At 37.2% G+C, this 18,294-nt stretch overlaps 1 protein-coding gene across 13 annotated transcripts in view; it reads right to left on the reverse strand.

Annotated features, from left to right (window-relative positions):
• The window catches only part of LOC131431072 (electroneutral sodium bicarbonate exchanger 1), a 118,632-nt gene that overhangs the window by 72,711 nt on the left and 27,627 nt on the right, over positions 1 to 18,294 (reverse strand). For 6 of the 13 annotated variants that reach the window (XR_009229636.1, XM_058596540.1, XM_058596545.1 and 3 more), the window contains exon 1: positions 927 to 1,831. The exons of 1 other annotated variant lie outside the window; for it this stretch is intronic. Coding sequence is in view for 10 of the 12 variants with exons in the window: in XM_058596540.1 (XP_058452523.1) it covers positions 927 to 961 (35 nt within the window). In the remaining 2 variants the exon portion in view is untranslated. Of the gene's footprint in view, positions 1 to 926; positions 1,833 to 14,353; positions 14,402 to 18,294 lie in introns of those variants that run through there. 6 more of the 13 variants (XM_058596542.1, XM_058596535.1, XM_058596548.1 and 3 more) reach the window with 3 other exon arrangements.

Genomic DNA, 18,294 nt, shown 5'->3' on the forward strand with positions numbered 1-18,294 from the left:
CTCGGCTATCATTGCTATAGTTCCAACTTTGTGCGTTGTTGTACATTGATGGCAGTTGCTAGTTGGTTCGATGATGAAAGCATTTTTGAAAAAGGAGTACAGTGTTCACTAGTTACCTTTGCTGTTAGGATTTCCTTGTTTTTGGTTGAAGTTGTCTTGGCGGAAAATTTCCGCCACATTTCCCTTTTGATGGAAATAATTTCTCCCTACAGCGACATTTTCTCGTACGCAGGGATTTTGTATTTCATTCTCAAACGTACACACAAGTCAACACTGTGCACCTCGTTGTTAACTGAAGCGAATGAAGCTATATCTCGTTCAGGTCTAAACAAAATATACACTGAGTTACAAGCCTTGTTGTATTGTATTTCTTGAACATCTTTTACGTCTAGATGCTTCCGTTCTTCTAATAAGATTTCAATTTCGTTTGCTGTTGGTCTAACTTTGCAGGGCTTGAAATCAATTACAAATTGAATTTGGTTGCGAAGGTCAAGTTTCAGACTTCTGAATTTGGTCAAGTTCCAGAATTACGTATTTGCTCATATTGAATACATTACTGTTCGCTACAATCTATTGTCTTCGTTCTTGTCGTCTCGACCGTAAGCGATTTTCGACTGTGTAGGATGAAGTGTGAATATCAACTGCAGATGAATTCTTGGCCAACGGATTTCAGCTTCTGGATTCTATCGTACCATCAAGGGACAGCAGTCGAAAACAAATATGGTGCAAATATAACGTGGCGCAGTGCTATACTGAATGAATTATTGGACATGGTTGTAGTCATATTTAGTTGCAAATTACGGTAGCTTACTCCGAATTGAGGGTCAAATAGTTTTAGTTACTTACACACACATACACACAAACGCACACACATTTTCACAAATTAGTCTTAATCGTGTTACAGAAATTCACCGAAATCAACTCACCTAGCTATGAAAAACCGCTTGCTATCCTTCATCATGAATTAGATACAACCGATGAAGTACCACACTGTGTAAAGGATCCAGGTTTCGGCACACTCCCAGTATGAATATTTTCAATATATCGTTTGCTGTGACATGATTACTATTACTAGGTGAAATCTTGAGTGATATCTTTCCTGTTCACAGTGGATTGAATTGCCAGCGTAAATGCTCTGCTTCAAGGCTATCCAATTTTCTTCATTCAACTCGAATCCTTTGAGGTTAACGATATCCTCTTCATCTGTCATCCGGAACAATATTTTTCTTCTGGTTGTATCCTTTGATGGTTCTACTTTTAGCACCTGGGATATTTTTCATTGTGGAAAATGTATTGATATTCGAATGCTCGAATGAACTATGCACTTCTACTGGAAAAAACAGCTGCCTCCAAACATGGCACATTGTGCCATGGTCGGCATGTTGGGAAGAAATTTCTCCTACGATGTTTACAATTGTCGTTCCGCAGAAGCACTATGAAATGTGATGCTATTCACACTGCGTTTGAATTCACTGTAGTCTGCACAGTTCTGACCTAATTATGTAAAATCATTTTCTCTATTTCACTTCACATCACATCCACTTTTTCCCGAGATTAGAAAGGCACGATATTCCAGCTTTACCGGTTTTCCGGAGGGCGAAAATCACCCGGAAGTCTTCTTCTTGCGTTGATTGGAAAGAAAGAAAATTCTCCCTAACTCAATTATAATGAAAACGGAAAAATTGTTGGGCCAAGAGTAGAGGGTAATGCTCGTGTGCGAACCGTTCCAGAGGACGAAAATAGGGGAATAATTTAAATCTGATTTGTACACTGGGAGCAACCGCACGTCTGTTCGCCTCAAGCGTCGCGTGCTTAACTGACTTGCGAGCGAGCCGCGGTTTATTCGCCGTCGGAATCGTTGTTTGGGTAGCTGCCGCTGCGGCCGCCGTCGCCGTCGCCGCCATTGACGGCGCTGTTGTCATGTGTGTTTGTTAGTAAATTTTATTCCTCTACTTGGGTTTCGATGATCTTTATTCAGGCATATCACATGGAACGGGGAAAAGTTCCGTTTCTTCGGACGCGCCAGAAACTAGACGGGTTGGTTTGATCGACCTCCACACTCACAGAAAGTAGACGAACGACGTGAGAGAATCACTCCTTGTTTTGTTGTCTGGAGCGTCTCGACGCTGCTGGTTGATCGATGGTTAAGGGTGGAGGGGGAAGCCTTTTGGTGGCAGATAACGAGGAACTGAGCTTTGCACTGTTTTTAGAGATGGAAAGGAATCGCATTGACATTGGGAGGAGCAAAATTGGGATTTCTTTATTCAATGATTGTGGGTATTAAATTTGAAGAACAAGGATTATATTGTATTAACAATGAAACTTGTGGATGTGACCAACTTTTTGCCTTTGTCAATATTTGGCTCGCGTTCACTCTTTGTTTTCCATATAGTACATTACTAAAGCATCAGAATGCATTTACCCGATGTCATGTCTTCGTTTGTTTCTATTACTTCCTGGCATTTGCACAGACTAAATTCCTTTCTTCACTTTGGATGAGAGATTAGTCGAGAAGCACTCTTTAGGGTATGATTCAACTTGAATCGTTGAGAATTGATTTCCTAAAAAGTAGGTATCAATATTTTACTGTTGTTCCTAAATAACTTGTATTGCTAGTCACTTTTAAGTCAACTCAGGATGATTTCATTTTTAATATTTACACTTTTTAATTGATATTTACTTAAATTTCATATTTTGCGATAGTAACATTTCAAACAAATGTTTCTACTCACTAAATTCCGTGTATGAGAATGGGAATTATTTGCAATGAAAAAGTGCCAACAAATCATTGCACTTTTGCAATTACACGGCTGCTAGTCGACATGTGGCAGTCAAAAGATTGACGGGAAAGCGTGAGTAACACAGTATTCAAGTGATGTGATGTGATTTCCAATCGCCATTCTTTGTGTGACAGAGAATTGATGCGTTATATTTTAATGTTAGCGATAAATGCATCGCCTTTGTCACAACTAACCGATTATGTAATCATAATAAAACTGTACCATTTAGCCGAGTATCATGTCATGAGTCATATAGTATTCGATATATGTACACTCAGAGGCATTTTCCTACATTGATATGCTTTGTTTTATCATCTCTTCATCCGTTGTCCTGATCGTTTCGGGAGGGCCTTCAAATAAAAAATGTAACACACCGTAACGCCTACGATTCACAAAAAAGTAACGCTTCGTAACGTTCCGTAACACCTATAACTGACTAAAAAGTAACGCATGTAATGCTTCGTAACGTCAACTTGCAAAAAAGTAACGCTTCGTATCGCTTCGTAACGCTTTTAACTTACAAAAGAGTAACATTTAGTAACGCTTCGTAATGCCTATAACTTACAAAAAGTAACGCATGTAACCCGAATTTTCCCGATTTCAGCCTCCATTTTATGTGGTTTTGACTCTGTTCTACTTCGAAGGGCCGAAGGGCCTGCGTGCTTTATCGGCAGTGGAGTTTTGACCATCATGTAACTCTCAAAACCTCTATCTCACGGTGTAATCTACAGGATCAACATAATATTTTTCAAGCTTATTTTTCGTTTCTGTTTTCAGAAGAGACCAGGGCTCCTCGGGCTTCTCCTCTGGGTACGTGACTGGCCGCACATGTTAGTTGTCATAAAGTTATGTCCATTTAGAATCCGGAATAATAAAATCTTCTTTATCTCGCTAACGAATTGACGTACAAATAAGGTTAATACATCCAAACGAAGGTAATTCACTGCACTTTAAGTAAAAAATAACAATACAAATCGTTTCTCTTCATTTCTAATGGAAATTCACCTTTTTTTTCTTCATTCGCGCCATCAAATGCTGCACTCCTCTGGAGTCAACTTCCTTGGCACATTTGTTCCACATTTTGGTCATCTGAGTCGCATCCCGAGCCGTTTTTTCCATTTTTCTTAAGCTTTCGTTTTATTATTGCTCAAAATCTTCCGATGGGCCGGAACTGCGGGTAGTTGGGTGGATTTATGGATGACTTCCCGGCTGTAATGGTAACTCGCCAAATCTTCTTAATGAAAGGTAGTGAGCGGTTTTTGAGGTACTATTACTTGTACAGTTTCGAGTCCATCGTCTTATTCGTCACGAAACACTTTGGTTTTGGCTCCGTAGCTGCATATCCCTTGCCAAATCATCAGTTTTTTTTGGCAAACTTGTCCATAAATGCAAACTTAAATTTCGCTGGAACATCTCCTCGTGTCGTCGCCATGTAGAATTTTTGACCAGGAAGCTGTTCGAAATCTATTTTGACGTAGGTTTCCTCGTCGAAGAGCAGGTATCCTTGGTACTTCGTCAAAACCTGGTACCACTTCCAAGCTCAAGTTTTGGTGACGAAATTTTGCTTCCACGTTCTGTTTGGTTGCTTGCTAGCTCGTTAAGAACGATATTCTGCTCGAAAACGAATTATTTCAACGGTACTGCGGGCAGCAGCGTATTTGTTTGCAAATTCATTATCTGATAGTCCAGAGTTTGCTATGACGGTTCTCAACACCTTCTGGTTCAGCTTCTCGCGTTCACTTTCCGTGCCGCTGCAACACAATAAGTAATTCCGGATTCTAACTGGACAGCACTTTATGTTCGAGCCACAACCTGGAATGATTTGTAGTGTTAAAAGGATCATAGCCCTAGCTACGTCATAGCTCTGTAGACTAAGAATCGGCTGCAAAGTCTGTTGAAACATAATGGTTAAATTTCATCTATATGCTTGATTCTTGGCATTTATTTGTAATACTGTATAGAAAACAACGATTTGTTGCAGATGATGATTTCGTTGATGCCTGGGTTTGGCCGTTGTTAGGCTCTGTCTCAGAAGTATTGGAGTTGTTTGAAGACGCTGTAGGGGAGTCCTTGAGTCTTCTTTTGCTGCTAAACACAGGGCTTACCTTAGTAGATCGCGTATTGACATTATTGACAAATGGACACATGATTGCTGCTGGCAACAAGTGATTTACACGGAGGCTTTGTGTCCTAACCGGAAATTACACAAGAAGGTATAGCCTTCTTCAAGCGTATGCGTAACAAACGTATATTATTCAGAACTGGGGAAAATTTTTTCCACACTTTCTTTTCGACAGAAAGAATCTTTACGTACTACACACTTAAAAAATCCTTGTGATAATGACGCATAAACCGTACGAAATCATCAAACTGGTCTCTGAACTAGCAAACAATTTTTTTTGTTTATAATACAGATTTATGGGAAAGGCATAAATTGACAAATAATCTCGAAGAGGACGGGTATTGCGTTATAGGTAAGTCGATTCCCAACTCTGAACATAGTTTTTCGGCTCTAAAGAGGCGAAAAACTCTATAATCGAAACAAAAAAATTTCGTGGTTATCAAAAGTTCACTTATCAATTAGCTGTCTACTATTTCTTGGTAAAGCCCTGAAATGACTGTAGTCAATGTATTAAAATATAGTATTGGATTTCAAATGTTCGTTTAAAATCAACAGATGATTTCAAAATAATTAAATCGTTTCCAATACATCAATTTAAAGTGTTTGTGTTACTAGACTTATAACGTTTACTTAGAAACCCTTTCAACACCTATACAAGAACACCAAATTCGATTAACATCACTCCATTCGAGTACAATTCTATTTTCTGTAATGTTTCGAATATTATTCATGTAGAATACGTCGAATAGATTAGCAGTAAAACAGCCTCTCGATCCAAACCTTTGATTCACCACATCCAGGAAAAAGAAAGAGTGACAAAATTGTTATCGAAAATCGACAAAACAGAACATGACGTTCCTGTGGTATACACTCTAAGTAGACTTTCCTTATAAGTTAAATTGACAAGTTGAATGATGTTGAGTATATCCTTTTTTTTATCAACCTAAACTCGGACCTGTGAAACCCCGGGGATATGAATGATTAATGAGCGCAGCTTTAGTTATCGAATTAGCTAACGGATGCCATGAGGTGGAGATGTATTGGCGAACATTTATAGCATATAGTCGTGAAATATACATAGTAAGCTGAAAATGTGCATAACCGGACAATACATTGAACCTTCGATAGAGCGAATCATATTGAGATGATTGAAATAGGTGGGGTTCAAGTGCGGGTGCGGAAAGAACAAATATTTGTTACGTATCCAATCGCAATATAAATAAATTCTCAATTTTTTCTCTTCTATGTTTTCACAGTATGCCTTCATTCTTCTTTCTTTTGTGTAGCATTCACGAAAAATGAGTTATTTTTGGTAAGTGAAACAAAGCTTGGCACTACATTCCGTTGCGTCACCATGCCTGTGATATGCGATTCATAGGGCGCATAAATATTAGTTTTCTACGTATGATCGAAAGAAAATGTTCCAAGCGTTACCCAAGAGCTTTAGTTGAAGAGCCGTACCGATGGGTGTCAGGTTAACCATTGTTGATCTAAAGAGGATAACGGAAGAACCACTACAATCAACTTCAGAAACCAAACCGTTGAAATTGACACACGTTGGACTGACTGATTAATTATGAATTGGTACACCCATTGTGCGCCGCTGCCACGCCTTTAGTGTTTGGAATCGAACATCTTTGACAGTGGTTTTTTTACACTTCTATAGAAAATAACGGGTAATTCAAGTTTGATCAAAATAGTCGATCGCGCTCAGATATAGTGCAAATTTGAACTCGAATAAAAAAAAAAATTGTGCTCAAACACCTGGAAAATCCGGTGTGGTCAGGTTTTAAGCTGGTTAAGGATCATTTGTGTTGGTAATTTTATTTGGTAATTTTGTTTGGCACGTATGTCATAGATCTTTGTATTTATATATGCAGTGCAAGCATTTTATCAAAGTTCAAGTGAACGATAGAGTTTCGCACAATCTTTTTAGCAATAATTTATTCCCAAACAAATGTTAACTCTAACTTTTTGGATGATATATCAGTTTTGATCAATTTTTCACCAATGTTTGATGGAAAATTGCTTACATTTTATGAATGTAGATTTTAATTCCCTAATAAAAAAGTTAGCAACAATGCTTCAATGCATTTGTATTAGATTGCGCTACACAAAATAAAAAAAAATTATTCTTACAGAAGCAGTTTTACGGAAAAATAAATAGTTTTACGACAACCTTCCATATCCAAAGCCTCTCGTGTGTTAAATTAAAGGTTCTTATTTTGTGGTATTACTAATATACACAGAAAGAAATTATTAATTTTACAGGTGACATAATTCTTCAAACGATACAATTTATAACTACTTAACTTCTCAAATGATACAATATTCCATTCGTACAGAAATTTACTGGCTCCGAATGTAATTTGCACTCGGCTAGCAAGTGAGACTGTATGAATTTATATGCACGATTTACCAGCCAAGCAGATATGTGCTTCTGTGGCTCAGTCGACTAACTGGTGTGCTTTGTGATCTAATGTTTTTCGGTTCAAGTCGCGTTGTTGATGTCGATCTTTTGATTTTTACTTTCGTTTTCAAGGCATGTAATTTTCAAATCACACAATTTTTCATGATCTTGAATATAAAATTGTGTGAAATATGATGCTCCATTGATGTGCATCTGATAAAATGTAAAATCACAAGAATTTTTCGAACTGTACCTTCTATATTTATTCCGCAATAATTTCTGCAAGAGGTAATCCATACAAGAATGTGTTTGTTGCTAATCAAATGTGTTAGTGGAAGTAGTAAGCTGAAACTAAAATAATTTCTCTCGAGCAGTTTTCAGAAAAACGGAAGAGTGTTAGACTAAGACTTTCTCTTTTCTTGAATTGAAATTCTATGCAGAATGAACTGATTTGTTAATTTTTCAAACCATATGGAAGATTTATTGGTTAAAATCAAGAAAAAGCGCCGGAATTTGTTTTACGCACGCATTGTTGGCATTACTCATACGCTTGCAAAGTGTCTTGCTCCTTAAAGTGGTGAAGATGCCGAAAGCAACAGTTTGACGAGTGCTTAGGACCTACAAGGAAACCACACACCAAAAAAATCTGAATAATGCAGGTGACATAATTCCTTATACGATGTAATTCATAAAGACCCAATTCGTCAAATAACGGAACATTTCATTTGTATTGACTTATGTCGTTTTCGTTTTTAAATTGCACTACACCGGTGTAGCGAAAGCTGCACTGAAACCGTTCGTTTTTACCAATTGAACTACACCAGTGCTACACTTTTTCTGCTCCGATACCACTGGTGTAGCACTCTTCAAAAGTTTGGTGTAGCTCTGTGCAATGGAATCGTTTATTGTAGTCAATGGTTACTGTTTATGTTTTCGTCATTTTTGTTCGTTTATTCATGCCTCAGTGTAGCACTGCTCCGGTGTAGTGCAAATTAAAAACGAAAACGCCATTAGATTAGCTTGAATTTTACTGGGTTCGACTGTAACTTGCATTATGCTAGCAGGTGTGACTGTATGAATTTAAATGCACCTTTTACCAACCAAGCAGATGTATGCTTCCGTGGCTCAGTCGTTTAACAGACGTACATGCGATCCAATGATTCTCGGTTCAAGTCGCGGCGGTTGCTATCAGTATTTTTTTTATTTCAACGAATTTCATGTCATGGAGTTTTAGACACAATATTAAATGTGCTTCCACGTGAATTTGCGTGAACTGCGACGCTCCATTTGTGTGCATCTGATAAGATGTAAAATCACAGAGATTTTACACGTGTGGGAAAAGGTATCAGTGGACCTATGAAAAACTGGGATCGTCGCTGCGCAGTCAGGTGTTGAGGTGCGCTAACTTCAAACGGTACGGAACATCTTTGCCAGGATACATGTCGTACACAGTCAGTAAGCATCCGAACCGGCACATGAAGTTGAATTCCCTCCGGCTCTTGTACGACCGTGTGATGATGTGTCGGGAAAATATAAGTTCTTGTTTGCCGACAAGCTTACGAAGAAGTTCATGATTTGGTAAACGATTTGCAGTTGCGAACTGAAAACGGAAGCATTCCTCGTACTCTCGATGATAACATACCAAGTCTATTTCGAGGAGCATGTAATGTCATTCATCCGCAAGAATAGAAGCAAAGTTATCTTTTGGCATTATTTTACCAGCTACCACTGATTCAAAGAGGTTATGAAGTGGCATGCTGTCAACAAGATCGATTTTGTCCCCAAGCTAAAGAATCCTCCGAATTTCCAGGAAACTGGAATAATACTAGGCCATTTCAAAACAGCAACTTCGACGAACTGGTGGGGTAGTCGAGGACATCTAGTAAATGCAGGTAAGAAGGGAAAAAGGTGCTGATTCCGTGTTCGTTTCCATCGTGCAGAAGCTGATAGGTTGTAGAAATTTAGGTTCCAATAAAATTACTTTAAAGCAACCATTAAGAGACTTTTTAAACTGGTTGAATCATTAACTACAGGTCTTCTTATGCGTACCAAATTATATTTTTTCCAAGCGAATTTTCGAAGCTTTGAGATATTCTTATTTTGTCTTAGAAATGCACGAAGTGTCGAGATCTGGTGTTATCCTGAATTTTTTTCTGTCACCTCTCTGTCACTGGAAATTTTCGATTTATTCTAAATAAGGCATTTGGTATAAATTCTAAGGCATTTGGTATAAAAGAAATCGATTATGGAAATCTTAAAATTCCAGAGTGGGCTTTGTTAAATCTAATTTTTGTCGAAATAAAATCAGATATCGATATGAGATAAATAAATGTTTTCTGCTATTCTTTATCCATATATTTATTATTTACGCTCCATTTAATTAAATTATTTTCATTCAATCAATGTCGCCTTGAGAAATAACAGCCAGTAATATACATTTCAATTATAAAATCGCTAAATATTTTTTTGAGTAATGCCGGATATTTCTACTAGTAATAATTGGCGAAGCTCTTCAGGCGCAATGTTCTGGTGTCAAATATATGACTATTTGAAGTGATAAAAATAGCCCTTGTACAAGTATATTCGTACATGCCATTCTACATGACACCGTAAAGGAACTCACCACCAATGTCTATGTCATTCTGTTTCAAACATTTCAATGACACCAATCTGTGCGAACCGGATATCGTTACTATCGTTGCGTGTGTTGGTCGCATAATCTCTTCCATGAGATTCATTTTTTCATATAAGATAGAAATTGTGCATCCTTTCCCTTATCGTTCGAACTAACTGGAATTTAATAAATGAATATCGATCAATATTGTTGACTGGGTATCACTATTTTGCACCATGCAGTGATGTCATATTGATGCTGCTATGTCGATTCTGCGTAGCGATAGGCTTCGGGATAACAGAAATCATCGAAACCATCTATGGACTTAGCAAATTTATTCTTTTTATTTATTCATCGTAATAAAACATTCAAAGTGAATACATCTCTGTACAAATTTTTACATTTCTTTTACATTACATATTGTTGTGAGTAAGCAAGTAGTAAGTAGTGTAGTAAGTAAAGCTAGCTATTCCGAATCGATAATGTGGTTATGTCAAAACTTTTGGAATGTTTAGGATATCAAGGCTTCATCTCGATAAAAGTACTAAATTGTTATAAAACCGTTATCGTCAGCCGAAAAAGAATCAGTTGTGTAAAAAATTTCAATTCAGTTAGTGGGTTTAATATACAAACGGCTTAAACAAACTTTTTAACGAATTTTTGTTCTTCAGTTTACAGAGAGCTTTGAAACGCAAAACCTAGCTTTGTTAGGGAACAAAAATTCATCAGGGTTTTTGATTATCACAGAAATTGAATTTTGTTTGCAAATATACGCTTTTCATCAACCTTGTCTGCTACATCTATTGTATCCTTCATGCTTGAAAAGTATCAGGTGTTGACTTTATTTGAAAAAAATATGAGCTTGCAGGTATATTAAATTACGATCAGCTGCTGGCCTGTGAGTAATTGAGTGTAATAAATTGCCGTCCGTCCATTAAACCTCTTAGTATGAGTTGCACCACGTCAACGGGTTATTGGCTGGAATAAAACGTTAACAGATTTTGCGTCACGCCATGATTTGGAAGGTATGACACAGTGAAATTGTCTTTGTGCTTTCTTAGTAAAAGATGTACCGACGTTGTGTTTGTGTTATTAAAAACTGTTTCTGATGTCACAGACAGTTACGTTTCTGATTAAAGTGTTCTATATCATTGGTCCTTTTGCAGTATTTAAACAAGCCCAAGTATGTCGACATTCGTTGAACCATCTTCGGGAAAATTGTGCGGATACAAGAAATGTTCGATTTACAGTTCGTCCTTTATTCGGTTATCTAGTAGGAATCTCGTTTGGAAGCCACGATGTAACCATGCAATCTGTAACATTGTAGTTTGAACCCAAGTTTACTAAAATCTGTTCAATTATCTCTGAAAAAAATGTGTGGTTAGAGAAACCAAGATAGTCGAAATCGGTTTAATAATCTCCTAGAAAATTGTAAATATAAAATAGTGTTTTTGTATTTGTAAATATAAAATAGTGTTTTTTGGATTTGTGACTTATGCGGTTATAACGGAACCGAAACCGGAAATGTTCGGCTTGAGTGTTCCGAACTTTGTCAAAAACCCGATAGTAGCTTTCAAACGAGTATCAGATTGTCTAAATTGGCTTAGTCGTCACCGAGAAAATAGAGCGAATAGATGGATGTGCGCCATGAGCCATCCTAACTTGATCAGTGACATGAAAATTAAGATCGAACTAAATCGAAGATTGTTCAAACCGGTTTTGTCATATCTGAGAAAATTAAGCGTATAGGAGAATGTGCTGTTTTTCGGCTGCATCGCTTATACCATTAAATCTCCGGAACTGGAAAAGTCTGCCATTTGTTTTTCAAACTTTTGTTTTGGATGGTACTAGGTAATTAACGAAAACATGAGTTCTTTGAATTGCATGTCTAAATAATTCGTGAACGGTTACTTCTAGGTCTTCGCGTGCAAATTTATTGCTGTTTATTGGTGAAATCATATTGTAAGGCTTGTTCGCGAAAAAATCTGGAAACCGCTAAATACATATATCTCAACTTTTGGTAATACTACAATGTTTCAGATCGAAGATGGCTTTGAAATAAGAACAAGTGCGGAAAGCAATTGTACGCGGTCGAAATGAAAATCTTGCAGAATGAACCAGATCTTTCGCTACGTACTGTGTATAGAAAATAAAAATGTCTCCAACTTTCGTGCATACTTCCCAGCACCGGTACGCTATGAAGTCGTTCAAAGTGAAAACTATAACGAATCGTGATGATAAACAGAATGTGACGGCTAAAACCCGGACTCGCAAGTTGTATCGTGAATATTTGATATGCTGAGAGACTTTAAGCAACTTCCCAGAATGTCTGCTATGCAATGGATCGGCGTAGAGAAGCATTTAAGGACGAAGAAAAATACCAATTTCCCAAACAAAAAACTTTTTGATTTGGCAGACCATAGAAAGCTAAAGCTTCATGACTACCGGATTGATAAACAAGTAAATATGCCTGAAGAATCAACGCTCCCTCACTATTCTGGTCTGCTTTGGCACTTTTGGAACTTTTCCACTACGCCAAAGATGTTTTAGAATGGAGTCCATGTTGTATCGGAAAAGTCGATCCACCTAACTACTCGAAGCTGCGACCTTTGGAGCGGCATTAAGATCTCGTGAAGGAAAATCCTGGAGCCGAATCAATCTCTCTATCCTTCGTCTAGATGAAATATAAATACTTGAGTAGCACCCATTTCTCGACAAAACAGCAATGATTCTGTACTAAGAATCCTTCCAGGTCGGGGCTCGAACATACGACAACTGGCTTGTAAGACCAGCATCCTATGCATTGAACCGCCAACCCAGGATTACGATAGCCTTCGCGTAGACGTATTCTTCGATGCTTAGAACAATTGTTTTAAATCTAATTTCATCCTCTGTCTTTTTCGTTTGAGAAAACTGAAACACTGACCCAGAGTAGTTTCATCAAACAAACACTTTTCACAAAACTGTGTTGGCTTCGCACTTAGCAACGGGGGTTTGAGCAAACCTGATATAAAAACCAGGTTCTAAATTGACTCGATTTTCAGTTCAACAACGTAGAAACTAGGTTCGAAACTAGCTTCAAACAAATGAGTTGACAGCAGTTAGTGTGAAAACTGGGTTAGGTTTGGCATTAGGCGAAAACGACATTACTTATTTGCTTTGTTTCACATATTACTTTCCAGTTAGTTGGCATCTCATCTGACATCTCTTTGAAGTAGTTGATTTCGCATAACCATCAAACTCCTGCCGAAAATAAAAGAAATAAAAAACAATCTGAAAAGGTTAACAGATTTTCTGTCTTAGATTCGATTTGAAGGATTTTTCATTGATACGTGCCACATCTTACAATGTCAAAAATCAGCAGGATGAATGACACCTTTTGGTGTTCGAAAAAATGGCTGCTGTTGGTTTGTTTTTATTTTGCCTGTATGCAAGTTATTTGCGGAGGATTTCGGATTATTATGTTATTGTGATAAATTACAAGCTGCCAGAAGAAAGAAGTGGTAAGTGTTCACTAAGTTGAACCGATCAATCGTGCCAGCCCATTCTGACACACGTATATAGAATCAATGTCGTAAGAGAATCGGCTTCAAGTGGTGATTTATAAGAAGCGAAACTGAGCCTGGATGGCTATTCAGATAACGATGAGCTCCTGAGAAGTTGTTCTATATTCGTGTGTCAGCGAATTGAGAAATTATAGAAAGTCTAATCCAAAATTATTAATGGAATTTGTATACATAATATGATATGCTATAAACTTCCTATTATGTTAAATGACAGTTATAAAAATGAGCTTCAGAAATGCAGAAATTTTCAGCACTACTCTATATAAAACCAAAACTATGATCCACCCTACGCCGAAGGAAGCATGATTGCACTTCTTAAATGGGTTGAAAGCGAGATTCACTCTGAGAAAATTGCATGATAAATGTATATTTTTTCTCTCCGTTGCTCTTCAATGAAAAACTTTTCCCATCGTGCGGCTCTATTAGGATCCACTTTGTACTTGTAATGGGGGTCAAGTTGGATGAATATATCCAGCTTTTCAGTTCTGTATCTACTACCGTTGGATAGTGTCTTTTGTATATGTGCATATATGGAACCGGCCTTAGGATGAGTATGAAAGACGACACAACGATGCTATTCATTCAAAAAAGTCACTGTAGTAATGTCGAAACTTGATCGGTTAGTCAACGATTCGCAGTATGTCGGTGTATGTTCGTACTGCTTTATGTAATTTAACTATTCAAACAGAAAACTTTAGAACGTTGAAGTTGATTTTATCAATTTGTTTGGAATGTAGATCATGTTAGTAAATTGAATTGCGTTGTTTCGACGGCGTTGGAGAATTTTACAGTGCTTTTATTGTGTTTCCTGATGATTAGCTAAGGCAATGATAAATTAAAATTAATAAAATTTCAACTTACACGAACCGCCTTCATCTTCACCATATACAGTGAAGAAGAATAAAGTATCTGAAAAAGAAAATACGTTTATATATCTCCAACTGAACGGATGGACGACGCCTCATCAGGCAAAGATGTAATAGAGCTTTTCATCTGGACAGTCATGAAAACTATAGAGTTACTTGGAGAAGAACATAAAGGCAATAGTAGTTGCATGGTAGCCGGGTGGGCCGAGAGGCCAAAATTGTTTTATGATTAAAAGAAATATTCACTTTTTTTAGTCTTGTGCGTTTTAGCACAAACCGGAACACATGAAATACTAAAACCCCTGAATGACTACAATCTGTTGGTGGACAGTATGCCGTCAGTTTAGTTTCGGCCCGTCAGGATGGACATTGCACTTCGGTGCAAATAAGTGATTTGCAAATAGCAAAAACTGTACGTCTGCTTAGCGCATTATGTTGATTCGAAACGTAAAAAAACGGAATTGGTCATGTGCGCTTTAGCACCTGAATAACTGGATTGTTTTTATTTCTACATGGTAAAAAACATTTAAAATAAAATTTCATATGGCATGTGAAGTATATTGTAAAGTAATTGTATTTAAAAAGCTTTTAATTCGATGATGAAAAAAAACTTCGAAGGTTTAAGGAGATAGGAATTTCGCGGGCTTTTACAAGAGGTTGGTAGTCATTTTGAGACAGAAACTGTTACTACATGCAATCACATCATTACATTCTTTTCATTCTCATGATAATACTGCAGTACCCAAGATCTCGAATATTCTCTCGACGGCCCTGTTAGAAAGTGTATAATCAAATTAAGCAAATAGAAGAAAAGCCTAAAGTTCATGTTTATTTCTGTAATTTATAAATCTAAAATTTCAAGTGAAGTTGATTCATTAATTAATATGTTCAAATTCAACCTTTAACAATTCCTGTTATATACTATTTTCAAGCTTCAATTGTGATTTTCTCAGGAACTGTGACGAATATTGAAAAGCCCAACTGACAATCTCTTAGAAAATTAGTTTAGATTATGCTTTGAAAATTTCAGAATGATTCATTGATATTAGCGGTCGGGAAAGTCTTTTTTTCTGAAAGAGGAATTGCATAGCTGAAAACGGCAACTTTCAACTTGTGCATTGAATATCTCGTCTTCAAAGGTATGCATCAAAAATCTATCCTGACAATGTCTAGATAATTTAGTTTAGATGCGATTAGTGTATAAAAACATAGGTGTTGTCGCGATAAAAATGAAGTGAATGTTATTTTTGTGAAGGTAAGTCGATTTTTATGCAAGCGCCATTTTTTCTACTCCAGTTTCCTGGTAACGTAAAGAAAAATGAGAGAGAAATAAAATCGGCTCAGAAAGGTTGCCAAACAAGCGGTAGCTTTATTGGATTTTTTGTGGTGTAGTCAAACTTGTAATCGAAAATATCAAAACTTTCTTGTCCACTTGGCCCATCGAGAGTCAGTTTGCACATATGCGAGAGAGCATGGAGCAATATAATACGCAATGCGAGACACGTGGTCGATTCATGCTTACACGCGAGCTACTGGCCTCAGCCCTTAATATCGATTATTTTACCTCGACTTCAACCTACACAGAAAACATAATGAAATTTATAGGTGACGTAAATCCACATATGTCTCAGTTCATAAAAACGTAATTCGTCAAATGTCTGGATGGCAAACATGCTCAACCTTTCATGCAGGTACGTAAAGTAACACGCATGTCAGGGAGTATTAGTAAGCAACTTCTTCGTGGTTTTATCACATAAATCATTTTAATCTTTTCTGTGTATAAGTCTCGATGATTCTCTTTTTCTTGAGTAAGAGTAACTTTCTTACTATCTAGCGAGGATTGAGAGGTTTTTGGTTCACCGATCGCGTTTTCGTCAATTGAATCGTGTACGCAGTTGTTGCTTTTATTCTTGCTGCGGGAATCGTCTAGTTTTTCATACTTGGTCATCTTTGAAGGGTGTAATGTGGTGGATCCGAGCTCTCCGGCACCCACTATTTTCTCTGCTTCGTCTATGGCTGAGCTGTACATACACACATAGTCAGTGGCATATCTAGAAAGGGGTTAGATACGCCGAGCGCAACGTTTGTTGGGCCTTTTTTGGTCATTAAAATTTCTCACTTACTTGCATGTACGAGTGTCGATGCGGACACCACGGGGGCGCTATGCTACCAAAAAGATTTGTTCGGAAAATGGGAGAGGTGAATATCTTGGTTATATGATGTCTCTGATATTAACGAATAAAATCAACTCCGTTGAAATGATTAAACCTTTTTTTTGTAAATGATGAAAATTCTGCTTTTCTGGTATGACTGACCAAATATCTTATCGTAGAACTTTTTGAATAAAGACAATTATTTCAATCAAACCCCTTTTCGTCTCTACTGGACATAGTAAATCAAATTTTGGTTTGCTGGGTGCAAGCATCTTCCTTATCTCTACGGCCTTATTGTCCCTTATAACTCCATTTATTTCTCGCTTGATTCCGGAAGCCTGTGAAATAACATTTATTAAACATCAATACACTTTGAATGAAAACTCAGATCAAAGTAGAAGTAAAACTTTTCTTTCCCGTCTACTGGGGCGTATCACATTGTACCAGCCTCGCATCGAAGAGTACCGATTTGTCTTGAATTCTTGTAGCAAGTTGACAGGTGTTTTTTTTCAACGGAAAATCATTTAGTACCACGCGATAGAAAATTTTTGTGCAATGTTCTTGATAATTACATTATACATTTTTGCTTTGAAAGAACACGCGCACTTTTCGCTTCATAGCTTTGTAGCAATAGATGAGGCAGATATATACTATTTGGTGGAATGTTTAAGAGAAAGAGTCGATAGGTGGTGGTACCTTTTTATCTTCGATTTTGGACAGATTTGGAAAGATTGTTGATGGAAAGTTAAAGGTTTACATCAGGGCTAGCGGCAAAAAGGCGAAAATCGATTGTGATCAAGTATCGCATTGAAAAAGGAGTTTCACCTAAAAAATTTGCTAAACTAGAAGAAAGTACCGTTCCAAGGTAAAAAGTGGTGAATCAGGGAATTCACAAGAGAGTATGACAGTTCAATTGGAATGCTTCAATGTGCTAAGAAGCGTAATTCCCGGAAGACCTATAAAAAAGCAAATATGTTCAAAACGCAGCCAAATTATGACTTCCTTTTCCTTGGAAACTCGGGCACGGAAACTGTATGACAACTTTTTGAGCAAAATGGGATGTTCCACATAATGTATCATAACTCATACATCAAATTGTACTACAAGACACTCCCAGGAGGACATTTTTTTCACTACTATTATTATATTCGGAGAAGTAGATCTTTTGGTAAAAATTTGAGAAAAAGGTGGTGATTTGGCAAGCGGCTTCGATTCGTTGATTGGAACACCGAAAAGTATAGAATTAATTTTTTTTAATTTATGTTTCTCATGCACAAATAGAACATTGAATGTAAAATTACTTCACAGATCTTTAATTTAATTTAGCAAAATTAAGAGTTCATTTGAATTTGCTGTCTCGTCTCAATGGAATCAAACTTAGTTTTGCATCAATAAAGGGTTTCAATCAATTCCTGCAAATTTCGTGACACTTTTTTTCTGTTCAATCGCCATCGTTATAACTTTCATCACAAGCGCAATAGCCATTCACTACTAGCACAATACGATGAAGATGCGCTTCTAACGCGTTATGATTGGACATGGGTCTGGATAATGTACGGATGAAATTCCAACTCACACCCAACCCCCTAATCCATACGTTTGAGAAAAACTACCGACCCTGATCATCCTTATCTTAAGAGGTTTGCCATTTGACAAGTGTCCTTTGATGAGACGAGCTGTAAAATTCGTTGAAAGTAATGGGTAAGTATTTGATAAATCGAACTCTCGAGAGCGATACACTTCGTCAAATCTTCCGCATTCTTATTGGCTGAAATGGAACAGT

This window comes from Malaya genurostris, chromosome 2 (genome assembly GCF_030247185.1).
Source record: "Malaya genurostris strain Urasoe2022 chromosome 2, Malgen_1.1, whole genome shotgun sequence".
Taxonomy (NCBI): domain Eukaryota; kingdom Metazoa; phylum Arthropoda; class Insecta; order Diptera; family Culicidae; genus Malaya; species Malaya genurostris.